This window comes from Amphiprion ocellaris, chromosome 19, assembly GCF_022539595.1.
Source record: "Amphiprion ocellaris isolate individual 3 ecotype Okinawa chromosome 19, ASM2253959v1, whole genome shotgun sequence".
Taxonomy (NCBI): Eukaryota; Metazoa; Chordata; class Actinopteri; family Pomacentridae; genus Amphiprion; species Amphiprion ocellaris.
In genome coordinates, this window is record NC_072784.1 from 7,690,424 (window position 1) to 7,704,905 (window position 14,482).

A 14,482-nucleotide genomic window follows, 5' to 3' on the forward strand; every position below is an offset into this window, starting at 1 on the left:
CAAGAAAACCTGTCGAGACTCGAAGAACTCATCGAGACTCGAAGAACTCGTCGGGCGGGGGAAGGTGTGGTGGGTGGTGGGGGGAGGTGGGGGAGTAGAGGGGGGAGGCCGCCACCCACCTCCCCGCCCACTCTCCGCCCTGACTCCACCCAGACTCCGCCTTAGCCCCACCCATGTGGTCACTTGGAAACTACGATGTCAAAGGGACGACGAATTTATTTCTTTTTATCTGATCTGTAGCTCAGTGAGTTAAGGATTTGCCTATGGAGCTGCAGGTTGCTGGTTCAAGACCAGACCCTTCTTAAATTTTATCAACATCCTGACAAAGACAAAGAAAGAAAATTGCCGGTGGTGGGTCTTGAACCTGCGACCTTCCACTTGGTAGTCACTCTTCTTATCCCCTGAGCTATTCGCTCAGATACTAATTCTTCTTTTTTTTGCGCATTTATCATCTATTTTTTGGCGTTTTCGAGTTTTTTTTTTTTACTCGAGTCTTGACTCGACCGTTTTTCTCAGGAGGCTGGACTTCAGCCTTTGTGCTGGAGGGTTGAACCCTCAGTTCCAAGACTTTCCAAGCCTCCACACCTCCCGAGTCCTCAGGACCTGAGCTTTCACACAGTCTGAGGGCTGAAATTTTCTAAGTCCCACAGTAGTTCTCTGTTAGTTTGAACCTTCAGACAGTCCAAGGACTGATATCCTCTAAGTTCCTGAGTAGTTCTCTGTTAGTTTGAACCTTCAGACAGTCTGAGGACTGAAATCTTAAAAGTTTCTCAGTACTTCTCTGTTAGTTTGAACTCTATGGTTAACAGAAGCCTTAAAACTTGTGACCATGAGTCTTGATTTCACATTTAGACCATCCACCTGATTTCTTCTCAGACTTTCACCTGTGGGTTTTTTAGAAATCCTGAACAAACTTTGATTCTCTTCACTGAACAGTAAAGTTTGTGGAGATCAGAAGGTAACATTAGTTTGATAAATGCCTTCAACTACTAGTAGACTTTATCTGGAAATCAGTTTTCTGAAATGAGTTCTTAGTAAATCTGTCCACAATTAAATCAAGAACATAGAAAGAGGAAATGTTTGAAGAAACAACTTGATGTTTTCATTTCAGACTAGAAAATGCTTTAAGATCTTTATCTGTTTTTGCTCTTTTTGATCATTTTATTGTTTCTTGTGTTTAATTTGATCTTCTAAAGTCTAACTGGTGCCCTTTCAAAGGTTTTATCTTTATTTTGATTCTCATGAAATGCTTTGTTTTGCTCTTTTCTCACCTTTTATTCTGTTCTAATGTCTGATCTGATTTCGAAATGTTTTGTCTTCTTAATGTTTGTTGTTTTTTCAAATGTTTTATCGGCTTGTTTGAAAAATTTCCTTTTCTTTCCAAGTGTTTAATTTTTTGATTAAATCTTTGTTAAGGTTTTTCTTTTTAAATGTTTTACCACCTTTTAATGTTTAATTTTCTTTTTTTAATGCTTCATTGTATTTTCTGTTAAATTGCTATTTAAAGTTTTATTGTCTTTAAGATTTAATTTTTTAATTAAATATTTTGACTTTTAAAGGTTTAATAATCTAATTAAATGTTTTGTATTTTTCTAAATGTGTAATATTTCTTAATTGTATTTTTTAAATGTTTAATTATCTAAAATATTTAATCTTTAATGTTTAATATTTTGTTTAAAATTTTTTGTTTAATTTCATAATTACATGTTTTGTATCTTCTGTTTAATTATCTAAATATTTTGTCTAATATAATTTAATTGTATTTAATGTTTAATTTTCTTTTTTAAAAGTTTTATTATATTAAATGTTTTTTTCCTTTGATTTAATTGCTTTTTTACTGTAGTTTATTTCTTTAATCTTTTTTTTCTGTCAAGATTTTAACCCCAACCTTAAAAATGAAATACACCCTTAAATCACAATGAAAATACATCTGTTGTCACAATCATGAGTTAGTCAATTATTCAGTTTATCAATTCAACTTTATTTGTTTAGCACTTTTCACACAGATTACAAAACTAAACAAGCAAAGAGAAAAAACTATGCTAAAACTATGATTAAAACTCAAAAACAAAAACAAAAAAAGATTTAACATGGTAATAAAATATGTTGTGTCCAGGGGATGGAGGGAGTTTATTGAAGTCTTCTTGGGCTCACATGGGAAATCATTCAAAATATAAACTTGATATTCAGTCTAAGGAAACTGCAGAGCGACAGAAGAACCAACAATATCTCCTGTTTTCTCCTTTAATGAGTCGACTCTTCTTGTGCTTTCAGACCAAAGAACTACAGACTCTTCACAACCTGCTCAAACTCTTGGTACAGGACCTCACCACATGGGTCAAGAAGGTTTCCATCTCATTTCTACTCTGAAGCTCACCTTCTCCTGCTCAAACTGCTGACAAATGTTTCTGCTGCTCTAAAGTCTGGTCTCCAGAACTTCCTAAAAACTCTCAAAGTCTCTTCTGCTGCAGGTTGCTTTGTAGAACTGTTGCAGAAAACCTCACTAAACCACATGGAGGGGCCTCAAGATAGTCGTCCAAATGAAACCATACAAAAACCAAACTAGTACAACCCAAACGCTAAAGTCTCCTGCAGCCTACCAGAGAACCTCTGAGAACAGAGAATCAGGACAGGAACTCTTACCTTCTGGACAACCAACCTTGGTTCTCAAAGAAGAATACAGAATGTGTCTGACCAAAAACCTCTGAAGACTCACTACAGCCAAGATGAAGACACAACTCAGCTGCAGCAAATCCACTAATCACTGCACACATTAGCACCATGTGATAACTGTGGCTAAAGAACCTCATTTACCAAGACAACTATCCAGTATAAAGCCCTAAAACACACCAAGAAACACATTAAAGACGATTTTACTGCTGGAAGCTGCAAGCCAACGCCTAAAGAACAAACTAAAGCAATGGAGCCAAACTCGGTTCAGTGGTGAACAGAAGCAGAGGAAATGTTTGTCTGCAGCCACATAAAGCAGGAAGACACTGAGCTGCTCAGGTGTTCCTGATAACACCAAGCAGCCACCTGGACAGCCAATAGGAACACAGCTTACTGGAAGTCTAGAGGGCGGGGTTAGTGAAGGAAATTTAGTTTAAAGTTGAAGCAGAAAGTTAACAAAGAAAGTTGAAAACCACCTTCTGATACCTGAAATCTCTGAGTTTTCACACAAAGAACACCTGAACATGTCAAACTGGTTTCATAGTAGAACCATCATTGTAAAAACATCATAGTATGGTGTGTTGCTCAAAAAACATTAGGACCCGGCTGTCAGGGGACAAACATGTAAGAAACATGAGAACAGAGAGAACCCAACCAGTAGGTCACAGTTTATCATCCCCCAGTCATCTCCTGAAGTCCATATGGTGAGAGACATCAGTATCTGGTTGTTAATTTACCAGAGGATGCTTATAATCATGCTGATGTGGTCTGTACTCTACTGTATTTTAGTGACTCAATAAATGCCTAAGTTGTTTTTTTTGTTAATGCTTTTTAGTTTTTAATAAACATTTAACAGCCTATATGTAATCAATAAATGGCATAAATTGTATAATAAATAAATAAATTGTAGTTCCGTGTTAATAAAGCACTTAAAGCTTTAAGTATGGCTAAATGCTTTTTTCAAAATTAAATATATCACTCCTTAGGTGGTAGTGACCCCAAGTTCAGTAAAGTTGGAAAGATATTCACAGATTCAGACTTCCAGCATCAATAACTCATTAGATATAGGTTGTCAAAACAGAAACGGTGCCTCTTTCCCATTGTTGCAAGGCAGACAATGTGCTACAAGCCCAGTTTAATCAAAAGTAGCTGTCTTTCAAGCTACAGGAATAACACTGGTGTCTATGGAGTGAACAGGGTCCGTCTGCAATTTGCAAAACCGCTGCAACAGTAAAGAGAGACAAATATTCAATAACTTCACTCTTATACATTGTAGTGTCACTAAAATCACTGCAGCCTTCAACTGGCTCCTGTTGACAAAGTGTTTTAACAGAAATGTAAATGCTGTAATTTGATTCTTTTAATGAACCATGTAACTTGAATGGATGTGATGCTGGTGTGACCACAGTGCACACGTCTGATGTTGCTCACAGTGGTCCAAGGGACGCTCAGGGAGTTTGTGTGTTTGCTCAGACTCAGGAAAAATTACAGGGAACATTGGAGGTAACTGTAGACCAAGAACCTCCTCAAACACCTGGAGACCGTCACAAAGAGGAGTGAAACTAAAATCCCAGCAGAGACATGTGAAAAGATCGTTAGCAGTTAAAAGAACCATCCATTTGGGGGGGAAACAAAAACATTTAATAGAGTTTGTCATTACTTCTCTAACTCTTCCTCTCTTGTCCCAGCTAGAAAATACCAATTGGTCAAATATTTTAAAAAATCAATAAATCACAATTCGGTATACGGATGTATAATTTATGGATTAACTGTACATAGATTTGATATAGAAAATGTTACTTTCAGTCCTCCTGGATGACAATGTGACAAAAAAACAGATATTCTCTGAAGTTTTGCAGTGTGAGATACAACACAAAGTAAACAGTTTTGTAGTCAGGAAGGAAGATCAAACCTGTTTTGCAGCAACAGAGGTTTTATTATTGTGATCAATTTTTCCAACAAGGTCAAACATCAAGATCAGTACATTGTTTTTAATATTTATAATAACAGATCTGATAACAAAAAGTGCCGAAGTTGTGTGTGAGATTTCGGCTCTGTTCACAAAAAGAAAAAAAAACAACAAACGTAGCTAAACCGTTATGACGTATTAAATGGCTGTAGAAATGCTTGCGTCTCAATGCTCCCAGTTTAGCTGTACCAGATAGACAGGTTAAGAAACGTCAACCTTTGGTTAAGGAAAGTCCCAGCTGAAGGGGTTGTCTAAGGATCGGATCCGACTCCTAACCATCGAGTTGCTTTATTGAGATGTTTGCTAAGTGCTAACAGGCTGATTAAGAACATTTAAAAAAAACTTCCTCTACGTCACACCAGCTAACCCGTCACCTGCTCCTCTGTTTGAACCACACAGTGAGTAATTGTTGAAAAGCGTCGCTCTCCACACTGTTCACCACGTATTCACTCTACCCCCTCCACTCCGCTTTGGTCTTTTTCCGTCTATGGCTGCGCTGAAGCTCCGAATTTGGCACTCAGCTTGTTCATGAGGCCCATGATTTTGGGGTTGCTCTGATACTTGGCGATGTTGGCCGGGTTCTGAGCCACATCCTGGAAGGCAGCCATCACCTCAGGATCCTGGAATTCAACACGGAGGACAGACACGGTCGCTTTTTGTCACAAAAGATTTTCCAAATCAGCCTTAAGGAGACACTGAAATGAAAAATACATTTTTCTAACTATGTTTGGATTTAGGGTGTCATGCTAGTAGCAGCTAATGTAGGCTAAAGTCGCTAACTAGTGATGAACTGAGGCAAAGTCACAAAATGTTATACAGTCCCTCGCCATATCGCGGTTCACGTTTCGCGGTCTCACCGTAACGTGGATTTTTAAATTGTATACAGGGGGTCCTCAACTTACATCGGAGTTCCGTTCCTACTGATCTACGCAAGTCAATTTTCACCACAAGTCAGACCTCCAACGAAAATGTAAACAAAGCCGCTACGTGTATCACGATATCATTTTTTCGGAAACATCATGAATACCAACGACTTTCATGCATGTATGAATCATTTTACAAGAAGATAACAGAATATTGTAACGGACTGATTGTTGTTGATGTTGATGTTTCAATGTTTATTGTTCAGTTCCAGATTTACCTAATGTCAGTGAACGTGCCATGTTTAGTTAGCTCACCTCTGATTGGCTCGGAGTCAGCAGTAGTGTGTTGAGTGAGAGAGAGCTGCTAACGGCGGCTAATTCTGGAGCCAAGTTATGGGGTTTCTGTGTAGTTATTTTGGTGTTGGCTACAGCCCACAGTTAGCCTGTGTGAAGGTTCAGTAAACCGACCAGAGAGACCAGATAAAGTCTCACTCATTCATCACAGAGGTTCACTACAATATGTTGCACTGTTTTTACAACTTGACTGATGTTTGCCAGTGTTTCGCCCTGTTCCCAGCGTTTTATTAAATCTAATTTCACTTCCATGGAGATGACTTTCCTTTTGTTCGAAGCACTGCCATCAGAAGTCTGACTTACACTTGGGAGACATAATGAAGGGCAAAAAGTTAACGAATGTAGCGCAAACCAAGGTGGCGTACAACCGGCGAATGTAAATAAAGCCATCTTATAGTGCCACGTGACGACGTATTCAACTAGTTCCACGTAACCAGTTCCGACGTAATGATGAAACGTAGTAGGTCAATAACATCGTAAACCGAGTACCCCCTGTAGATCTAATTTTGTATCGCGTATTTTTTGCCATATCGCGGGATTTTGTGGCACATAGGTATTTTTTATATATTTAATACTGACCTTTTTTTTGCAGTAAAATAAGCATTTTCTCGCCCAGAAGAAAAAGCAGCGCCAACAACTCCTCTAACTATGTTCCTCACTTGGAAAAAGACACCAGCTATGTCTACACCAGCTATGTCTAACTTCTGTTTTCACTAGAAAACAGAAGTTATGGACGAGGGTGAAGATACTGCACCGCCTGATGAAGTGGCGCCTTCAGAAGAGCTGTAATGCTGTTCTTGGCTGTGCATTCATCGTCATCAGTACTGCATAGCTAATTCATCATCATCTTCATCATTTAAGTTGTAGTATATTCACTGGTGAGTACCGATACAGAATTTTATATGTTGTTAAAATTACGTAGCTTTAAGAGTGTAGAAAGTATCTAGGAGCATAGGAAGTGTTTAAAAGAGTGTGGGGAGGGTTTATAAAGCCTTAAAATATGTATAGATATATAAATAATAAATATAAGGTTGCTGGCCAATGTGGCCAGCTATGTCACCCAAGTGGAATTCAACAGAATTTTGGGTATTTAAAAGACAAAGTAAAGCAACACAACCCTTCTAGCAAAGACACACTGAAAAAATATTTGGAAATTTGTGCAGCGCTGGTATTCTCCACGCAGAGGAGGATTGAGACTTTAAAAATAAAGGTGGACATACACAGTATTGAAAAAGTAAAATTCGAATCTCAGTGATTTCCTACTTTGGAGCCACAATGTTAATATAATAAATCTACATTGTTAGTTCCTAAACGTACATTCAACAAATATCTTGCTGTTCACTTAGCGGTAATGAAATTACTTTAAGGTGACATTGCACAGGGGTGTACTCACTTCTGTTGTACGTACAGATTAGTAACCAAGTTTAATGGGGTTTTGTACTTTCTAAATTAACAAAAACAAATCTAATGAATACAACAGTGCTCCAAAAACACACAAGGAGCAATAATATACAGAAGCTAGGGCTCCACCCATCACTACATCCAGTAGTGTGTTGGCTATTTAGCAGGCAGTCTGACAAAATGTGACCAGTTTGTTGGCAAGTGCACCACTATTTCATCGTCCACCAAATAGAAAACAGGTGGAGTTTTTAGAGTTTGGGTCTAACGGAGCAGTAAGAGTGGATTGTTCAGTGTACATGGGATCATCCCTCTTCAGCTTTTTAATCTTTGGGTGAACATCAGGATAATGTGACTAAATCCACGTCTGTGCTGCACTGCCAAACGGCTCAAATGCACATAATCTGTTGTGTGGAAATAAAACCTTTTCCTTCCCTAACAATACCAGTTTCATGATTTTGTATTCTTTGTCCTACCTGCTTATGAAATCTCAAAAAGACCCACCTGATGAGCCGTGTTTTCCTAAAGTGACAGTCTACTCCTTTACGATCTGTGTAACGTAAAACATGGGACTAAAGTGGACCGATGTAAAGGATTAACCAGGAAATTACCTTCATGGCATTTAGGAGCTCGGGATCCTTCAGCAGCTCACCAAGACCAGGCATGCCAGGAGGAGCTCCGCCTGGGAATCCAGCAGGGCCTGGACAATAACACAGATACTTGATGACTGGTGCAATCAGTCCATCTGATGAACGGACAATGAAGCCCGCAACACTGAGAAATACTCTATAAGAAGGTTACACATGTGACTTTAAATAGAGATGACCTGTAATTGTCAGAAATGATCCACTAAGAATCACCCATCGTTCTGACTTTGAATGTTACAGCATGCAATATTATATAATAAAAAAGTCAAGGAGTGTGAACTATAGAACTACATCTGCTCAGATCATCCCCCTACCTGGGAAGTATCCTCCACCATACTGTCGTGCCTCCTCTTCCTGTTGCAAAACATAACAATGACACTAATGTATCAGTGTTGGACACATTGCAGACATTTCTGGTTGTTTTGTCTATTTTTTTTTTTTATGAGGACTCTGAAAAATGTCCTTTTTCAGTCTGAAATAAGAAACCCTTAGAGTAACTCACCCTCTGGGCCCGTGCATGCTCCTCTCTGGCTTTCTTTATCCGCTCCTGCTTTTCTCGAACTTCCTTCTCTTCTCTCTTGCGCTCATATTTGCGTCTATGCTCCACGATTTTGTTTGCCTGGAAGAAGGGAAAGATGACAAGAATGATGTACTGCAAACTCATATGTGGGAGCGTTATCATTAGAGCTGAAACAATTCCTCAAGTTATTGGAGTAATTCGATGACTAAAACTCCTCGAGGCAAAATTCTCTGAATCAAGGCTTTGTTTAATCCGTTATACACTAGACCTGAGGTCACTAACTGGCAGACTGCGGTTTGAGTCTGGATCCAGACTTCATCCTATACAGTCCTATGATCAACAAATTATGAGGGGATTTTAAATTTGACAGGATCCTTCTATTTTAACCAGCGCAGCTTTTCTATCCCTGTACTATAATTGTACAGTACTCCTGTAGTATAATATATATATTCTGTACTACGCATGTACAATACCCCTGTACTATACTATATATATACACAATACCTCTGTACTGTACTATGCATGTACAATACCCCTGTACTATATTACCTATGTAGAATACACCTGTACTATATATATACAGTACCCCTGTACTATACTATATATGTGCTGTACCCCTGTACTATACTATATATATACACAATACCTCTGTACTATACTATATATATACAGTACCCCTGTACTATACTATAAATGTACTATACTGTATATGTATAATACCCCTATACTATACTGTATATGTATAATACCCCTATACTATACTGTATAATACTCCTATACTATACTGTATATGTACAATACAGCACAGATGTCGGCCCATGTTCCACTAGGACGGTTATTTCTGTACGTTAATCGGCAGAATAATCGATAGAATACTCGGTTACTAAAATAATTGACAGCTGCAGCCCTAGTCATCCTCTTTGATTCCTTACCAGTTGCTAGGTGGTTGGATCAGATTCATGCGGGCATGACTTCAGCATTGCTCTATGGTGCTGCTTCACACATCTACATCATCGTCTCTACACACAAATGAAAATGCTGCCAAGGGTTGTTTTTTTTTTTTTTTTTTTTATTTCCCCTCTCCTCAGGCGTGATACCTTTGGCTGGACCTCCTTCAGCATCGCACTGGCGTCCTCGTCATAGTCCAGTTTACAGGCTATAGCCAGGTCCTTGGCTGCCTCCTCCCAGTGACCCAGCAACCTGCAGCAGACACAAACAGTGGTGTCAGATCACCAACCAGATGGCACAAGCAATGGGTCATTCCAGTAGAAAAGAAAAAATAAATAAAAATCAAATATCATACATCAGTTTCCAAGCAAGAGTTGGAGTTAATGTTGGGTTATATTTGTGAATGTTTACACTGAGGGTCGTAAATGAGGACATGTTACATCATGGCCACATGTTTGTTAACTTTAAACATTGGAAAGCAGCTGTGTAATACCAGATTTCTCGTACCTGTGAGCTTTTCCCCTCCACTTGTACGGCTGTGCAGAGTCTGGGTTGATGCTGATGGCTCTGTCACAGTCTCTTATTGCTGCGTTGGGCTTCTGCATCTGGATGTAGACACTAAGACAACAGGGACAACTGATTATCTCCATTTAGAAAAGACGGTGTAACTGAGGAGCCCGTAGGAACAATCTGAATTAACTGACAAAGAGGACTCTCACCTTGCCCTTTTGGCGTACAAGACGGCTAAACGGGGGTTGAACCTGATAGCTTCAGTGAAAAGATCCAGAGCTTTCTGCAGGTCACCTGTAAGAGGACAGAAATGAGTGTTGGATATTATGAATCTAATTCAATTTAGCTTTCCATTTAGCTAATCAATACAGGAATTGTGTCTGCCCAGTCTGAACAGACTATCAACCCACCTTCTCCAAGAGCATTAATGGCTTCTATCTTCTTCTCATTGGCTTGATCCATCATTTCCTCTGTGACCTAAAGCAGAGGTATAGACGAAGATATTCAAACTAAACCTGTTTGGTTGTTTTCCATACCTTTAATCTTCGTTGAACTCATGTTTCCATGTGAGTCTATGTTTACATGACAGATGCTAAACGTTTTACCTCAGTGTTGTCAAACTCGCCCATGTCTTGCGGCTCAACGGTGTCTGGCTCGATCACTCCCTCTTTGTCGATTTCTAAAAAACAAAACACATAAACCCAACAAATACATTATAGGGTAGGTAAGTAACGCATTTTCCTCCAGGGTCTGACTGGTCACACCACTCTCCAAGCATTGGGATTCGTAAAATAAAATATCAGAATAATCTTTAAAAAAAATCCATGTATAAAAATGTGGGCATGTTATTTGGCCGGGACCAGAACTTTGCTGGAAGTTACCAGCCAACAAGCCGTGGCTAATGTTTGTTGTTTAAGAACACATACGTGTCTATTCATTGATTCAGTTGTCAACCAAAATGTATTCGAATTGAAAAACTTTGCTTATTGTGTCAAATATTGCTATTTGACAAAAATGCAATTAATTACAAAGCTGCTAGTTAATTAGATAAATTGTTTAATCATGTCCCACCACTAGTTTTAACACTTTTTTTGGGTCTTTATATCAACTAAAGTGACGACTGAGTCTTAGTGGTGCTCGTAAGCAGATTTCGTTAAATTTACCGTCTGTCCATCAAAACCACAGATTGCAGAAAAACATTTATAGTCCTAATTCCAGAGCTGTGGCTAAAGAAATGTGTGTTAATGGCTGAGGTAGACATACGGTACCTATTTCACTCTCCTCACTCTCAGACAGCACAGGAGGCTCCGGCTCCGGTGGGGAAGCGGCTGTGGGAGGGGGACCACACGGACAACCGCCCTACAAGTCAGAAAGCATCCGTTAACACATTTTTTTGTACTTCTGAGAACAAATTAGTTTAATAAAGGGTTAGTTAAATACAGAAAAAATGAATAATCAAAAACATAAAATAAATAGCATAATAATAATATGAAAGTGTCACCTGGCATGAACCCTTTGTCTCAGGTGGGGGTGGTATTGTCGCCCCCATGCTGCAAAATAAAATTACAGATCAATGATTGGTGCAATAACCCTGATTTTTAATAGGCATTTAGTTTACGCGATAGGCCAAAACCGATATCTGAAGGTGATTTTTCAATTTAACATTTTTTAAAATAATTTCTCAACGGACAGAAAGACTATTGAATATATTTTTTTATTTATTTAGCAACATTAGCATCAAAGGATAGCATATACTTGAAGAAAACGTGGTGCTATATTGTACTATAAACAGAACAATTGTAGTTTTAAAATCTCTAGAAACACTTAATGTATTAACAGTCAATAGACAGTATTTACACCTCTCATGGCACAGTGATTGAAAGTGATTTTGACAGGCAGTACAAAAACAGTTGTCGTAATCTACATACGGTGCTTACAATCGCATTGGATCAGTCCTAATGTGATCATGACTGAGACCCCCCCCCGACCACTCAGTGATGAGTTTTACAGTCTGATGGGGGACAAAAGAGTCCCTGTTTGTGGAGCAGGTCAGAGACAGCAGCCTGGAGCTGAACACACTCCTCTGCCTGATCACAGTCCTGTGCAGAGGATGCTGTGGGGATCTTCTCCAAGGTCTTCCTCTCTGCTACTGAAACCAGAGTCCAGCTCTGTGCCCACCACTGAACCAGCTCTCTTTATACTGGGAGGGGGCGGGCCAGGACACGTGGTGACACTGTAGTCAGTTCCAGACTATATTTAAATACCCTTGTGACTTTTTATGTAGTAATAAATCCTCTATAATCATTTCCGAACAGTGAGTCCACATGGGCTCAATCACGCACTAACCTGAGCAGCCAGGTGCGGAAGAAGCTCATCTCTGGAAGGTGCAGGATCCCGGGGTTGGACTCGCACAACTGCACGAAGCCCTTGAGCTCGGACACTTTTCGTGGGTCCATGCTGCTGTGTCACGCCCAGCACACGGAGCTCTGCAAACCAAGGGGAAAAAAACCCACAACAAATCAGCCAAATCCTGGTTGTGTTTACAGCGGCTAACGTTTACATCCGCGCTGGTAAGCTAACTATGCTAACAGGGATTGAATGAACGCGTGCTCTTAGCTCAGTTTAAACCCTGCATAAACCCCCCAAAAAACACGGGCAGTTCAGAGTCTAGCAGCCAAAACAACTACTAGTATTAACCATTTAAACGGTCGAAAGCCAGAAGTTTCGAGAAATGTCAACCCGTCCGTGACGCGATGAGCGTTTGACGCATGATAACGCCGTTAGCTCGCCGAAACACGGGCCGCCGTTCGAGAAAACACTCCGTAGCTGCACACACACTTCTAAACCCGAAAGGTTACCCACCCGATTGAAGATGTGCACCGTTGACACCCGAGAAGACAGCACAGCGTTCGGTTGCAGTCGAGTTTAGTCGCCAGAAAGCTGCTTCACCGAGAGTGGCGTCGCTCCTCTGTTTTCATTCAGGCGAATTACCGGACGGACCGACAGTTTGGGGTCTGATTATGCCCTGAGCCGCGCCTGTCAGGCAGCAAAGCTAAGCCAGGCTACATTTCTAATTATAGAAGACATACAAGTGTCTTATTTTTATCTCCTAATAAATAAATACAATAAAAATGATAATAAAAATGTTAGTTACTATTTTTATTAGTATTTCCTTATTGTTGGTACAACATTCAAGCACATTAAGAACTTATAGAATTGTAAGATTAGTTGTTATGAATGTACCATTTCCACAAAATATTCTAATTTACTTCTGTATTTTATGATTAAATGTTCTTATTCATTGTAATACCATATAACTGTGTGGTGTGTAACTCATATGAAGCTGTGCTCAGTAATTTTACATGAAGCGCTGTAAAGAGGAACCAACTCCTAACTGGCAGCGACCCAAAGATAACACATGCAAAGATGTGTAACTCATGCTTATGTGCCTGTATAAAAGCTGTGCTGTTTCTCACCTTTGTCAGTCACTTGTTCAGACTCTGTTCATGTTGCCTCCTTGCCGCAAGTAAAACTTTGCTTTGACTTGAGAGACGACTCTGAGTGTTAATTTGGAGAAGTCAGGACTCCACTGAAGAATTTTCCTGACATTTCTTTTAAATCACTTCTGAAACTCTGCTGTTATAGATTTGCTTTTATGTGAAGTTTATTTTTAGCTTTGATGAGTTTTAGTGTTCCATTCTGTATTATGCCCTGTTTACTACTCCGTCAAGGAACGCGGCAGAGTTATGTGATGATCGGCATACATGAATCCTTCTTTCCATCTGTCTGTTAGCAACATTACTCAAAAATGGACCAACGGATTAGGATTAAATTTTCAGGGAAGGTCAGAAATGACACAAGGACCAAGTGATTAGATTTTGGCCATGATTGCGGCTTATAGTCTGCATCTACAGACTTGTTAAGGATTTCCCATTGAGATAGCGGCATGGCGTCACTGTAACCATGACAAGTGAACATTACCTCAGCTGCTTCCTGATGATCACATGATTGCGATCCAACTACAAATACAGCGTTGCAGACTTATCGGAAATGACACAAGGAACAATTGATTAAATTGTGGGGGTGTTTCAAAGTTTGATCAATTCCCGCCACCCGCTAAATATTTAGGTCAGGCGAGTCAGTATCTGTACATAACTTACACATGCATAACACACCTGTGTTCAGCACAAGGTCAGGGAATGAACAGTGCTTGTTTTATTTGCTCTCTCGTTTAATTTTAGCTGAATACTTCTTTGATGGGAGGTCATCTTTATTTCTTTAGTTCTCAGATTTTTTTTATTTTTAATTTCGAACTTTTAACCTTTAGTCTTATTGTTCAATTTTTAAACTGCCTAGTTCCTGTCTTTGATATGCATGCTAATCTAGCTAATTATTCATTTTTACTATTTATTTTTCTTTGACTGCGCTCCCTTGTCTCCTTGTATCAGGCTTGATTGTCTGTTTGCATGTTTTGACTGTCAAAACACCGTGTGACCGCTGTTCTTAAGGGTGCTATATATTATATATATATATATATAACCTCTGAGACATATAACTTGACCAGTGCTTGCTCATAATTCTTCCTGAGAGGTCACGTTCAGGG

The 14,482-nt window shown here is 39.4% G+C and overlaps 1 protein-coding gene across 2 annotated transcripts; it reads right to left on the bottom strand.

Moving 5' to 3' along the window:
- Positions 1-4,585: 4,585 nt before the first annotated feature.
- Positions 4,586-12,902, bottom strand: st13 (ST13 Hsp70 interacting protein). 2 transcript variants are annotated; one of them, XM_023273026.3, is made up of 13 exons: positions 12,742-12,902; positions 12,226-12,365; positions 11,381-11,429; positions 11,148-11,238; positions 10,485-10,558; positions 10,290-10,356; positions 10,089-10,173; positions 9,877-9,987; positions 9,519-9,621; positions 8,404-8,520; positions 8,216-8,255; positions 7,866-7,954; positions 4,586-5,259 (listed from the first exon to the last, which is right to left on the bottom strand). In XM_023273026.3, the coding sequence occupies exons 2-13, from the start codon at positions 12,333-12,335 to the stop codon at positions 5,125-5,127; spliced, it is 1,071 nt and encodes a 356-aa protein (XP_023128794.1). In that variant the 5' UTR covers positions 12,336-12,365; positions 12,742-12,902; the 3' UTR covers positions 4,586-5,124. The 2 variants fall into 2 exon arrangements, with proteins under 2 accessions (XP_023128794.1, XP_023128796.1); XM_023273028.3 differs by lacking the exon at positions 12,742-12,902 and adding an exon at positions 12,577-12,722.
- Between the last annotated feature and the right edge of the window lie 1,580 nt (positions 12,903-14,482).

Excerpts from the sequence above, each read along its gene's own strand:
- st13 (XM_023273026.3), bottom strand. The coding sequence starts at position 12,335 with ATGGACCCACGAAAAGTGTCCGAGCTCAAGGGCTTCGTGCAGTTGTGC. Across the intron at positions 8,521-9,518 it reads TGAAGGAGGTCCAGCCAAAG|GCAAACAAAATCGTGGAGCA; the intron begins GTATCACGCCTG and ends CCCTTCTTCCAG. Across the intron at positions 8,256-8,403 it reads AGCATGCACGGGCCCAGAGG|GAAGAGGAGGCACGACAGTA; the intron begins GTGAGTTACTCT and ends GTTTTGCAACAG.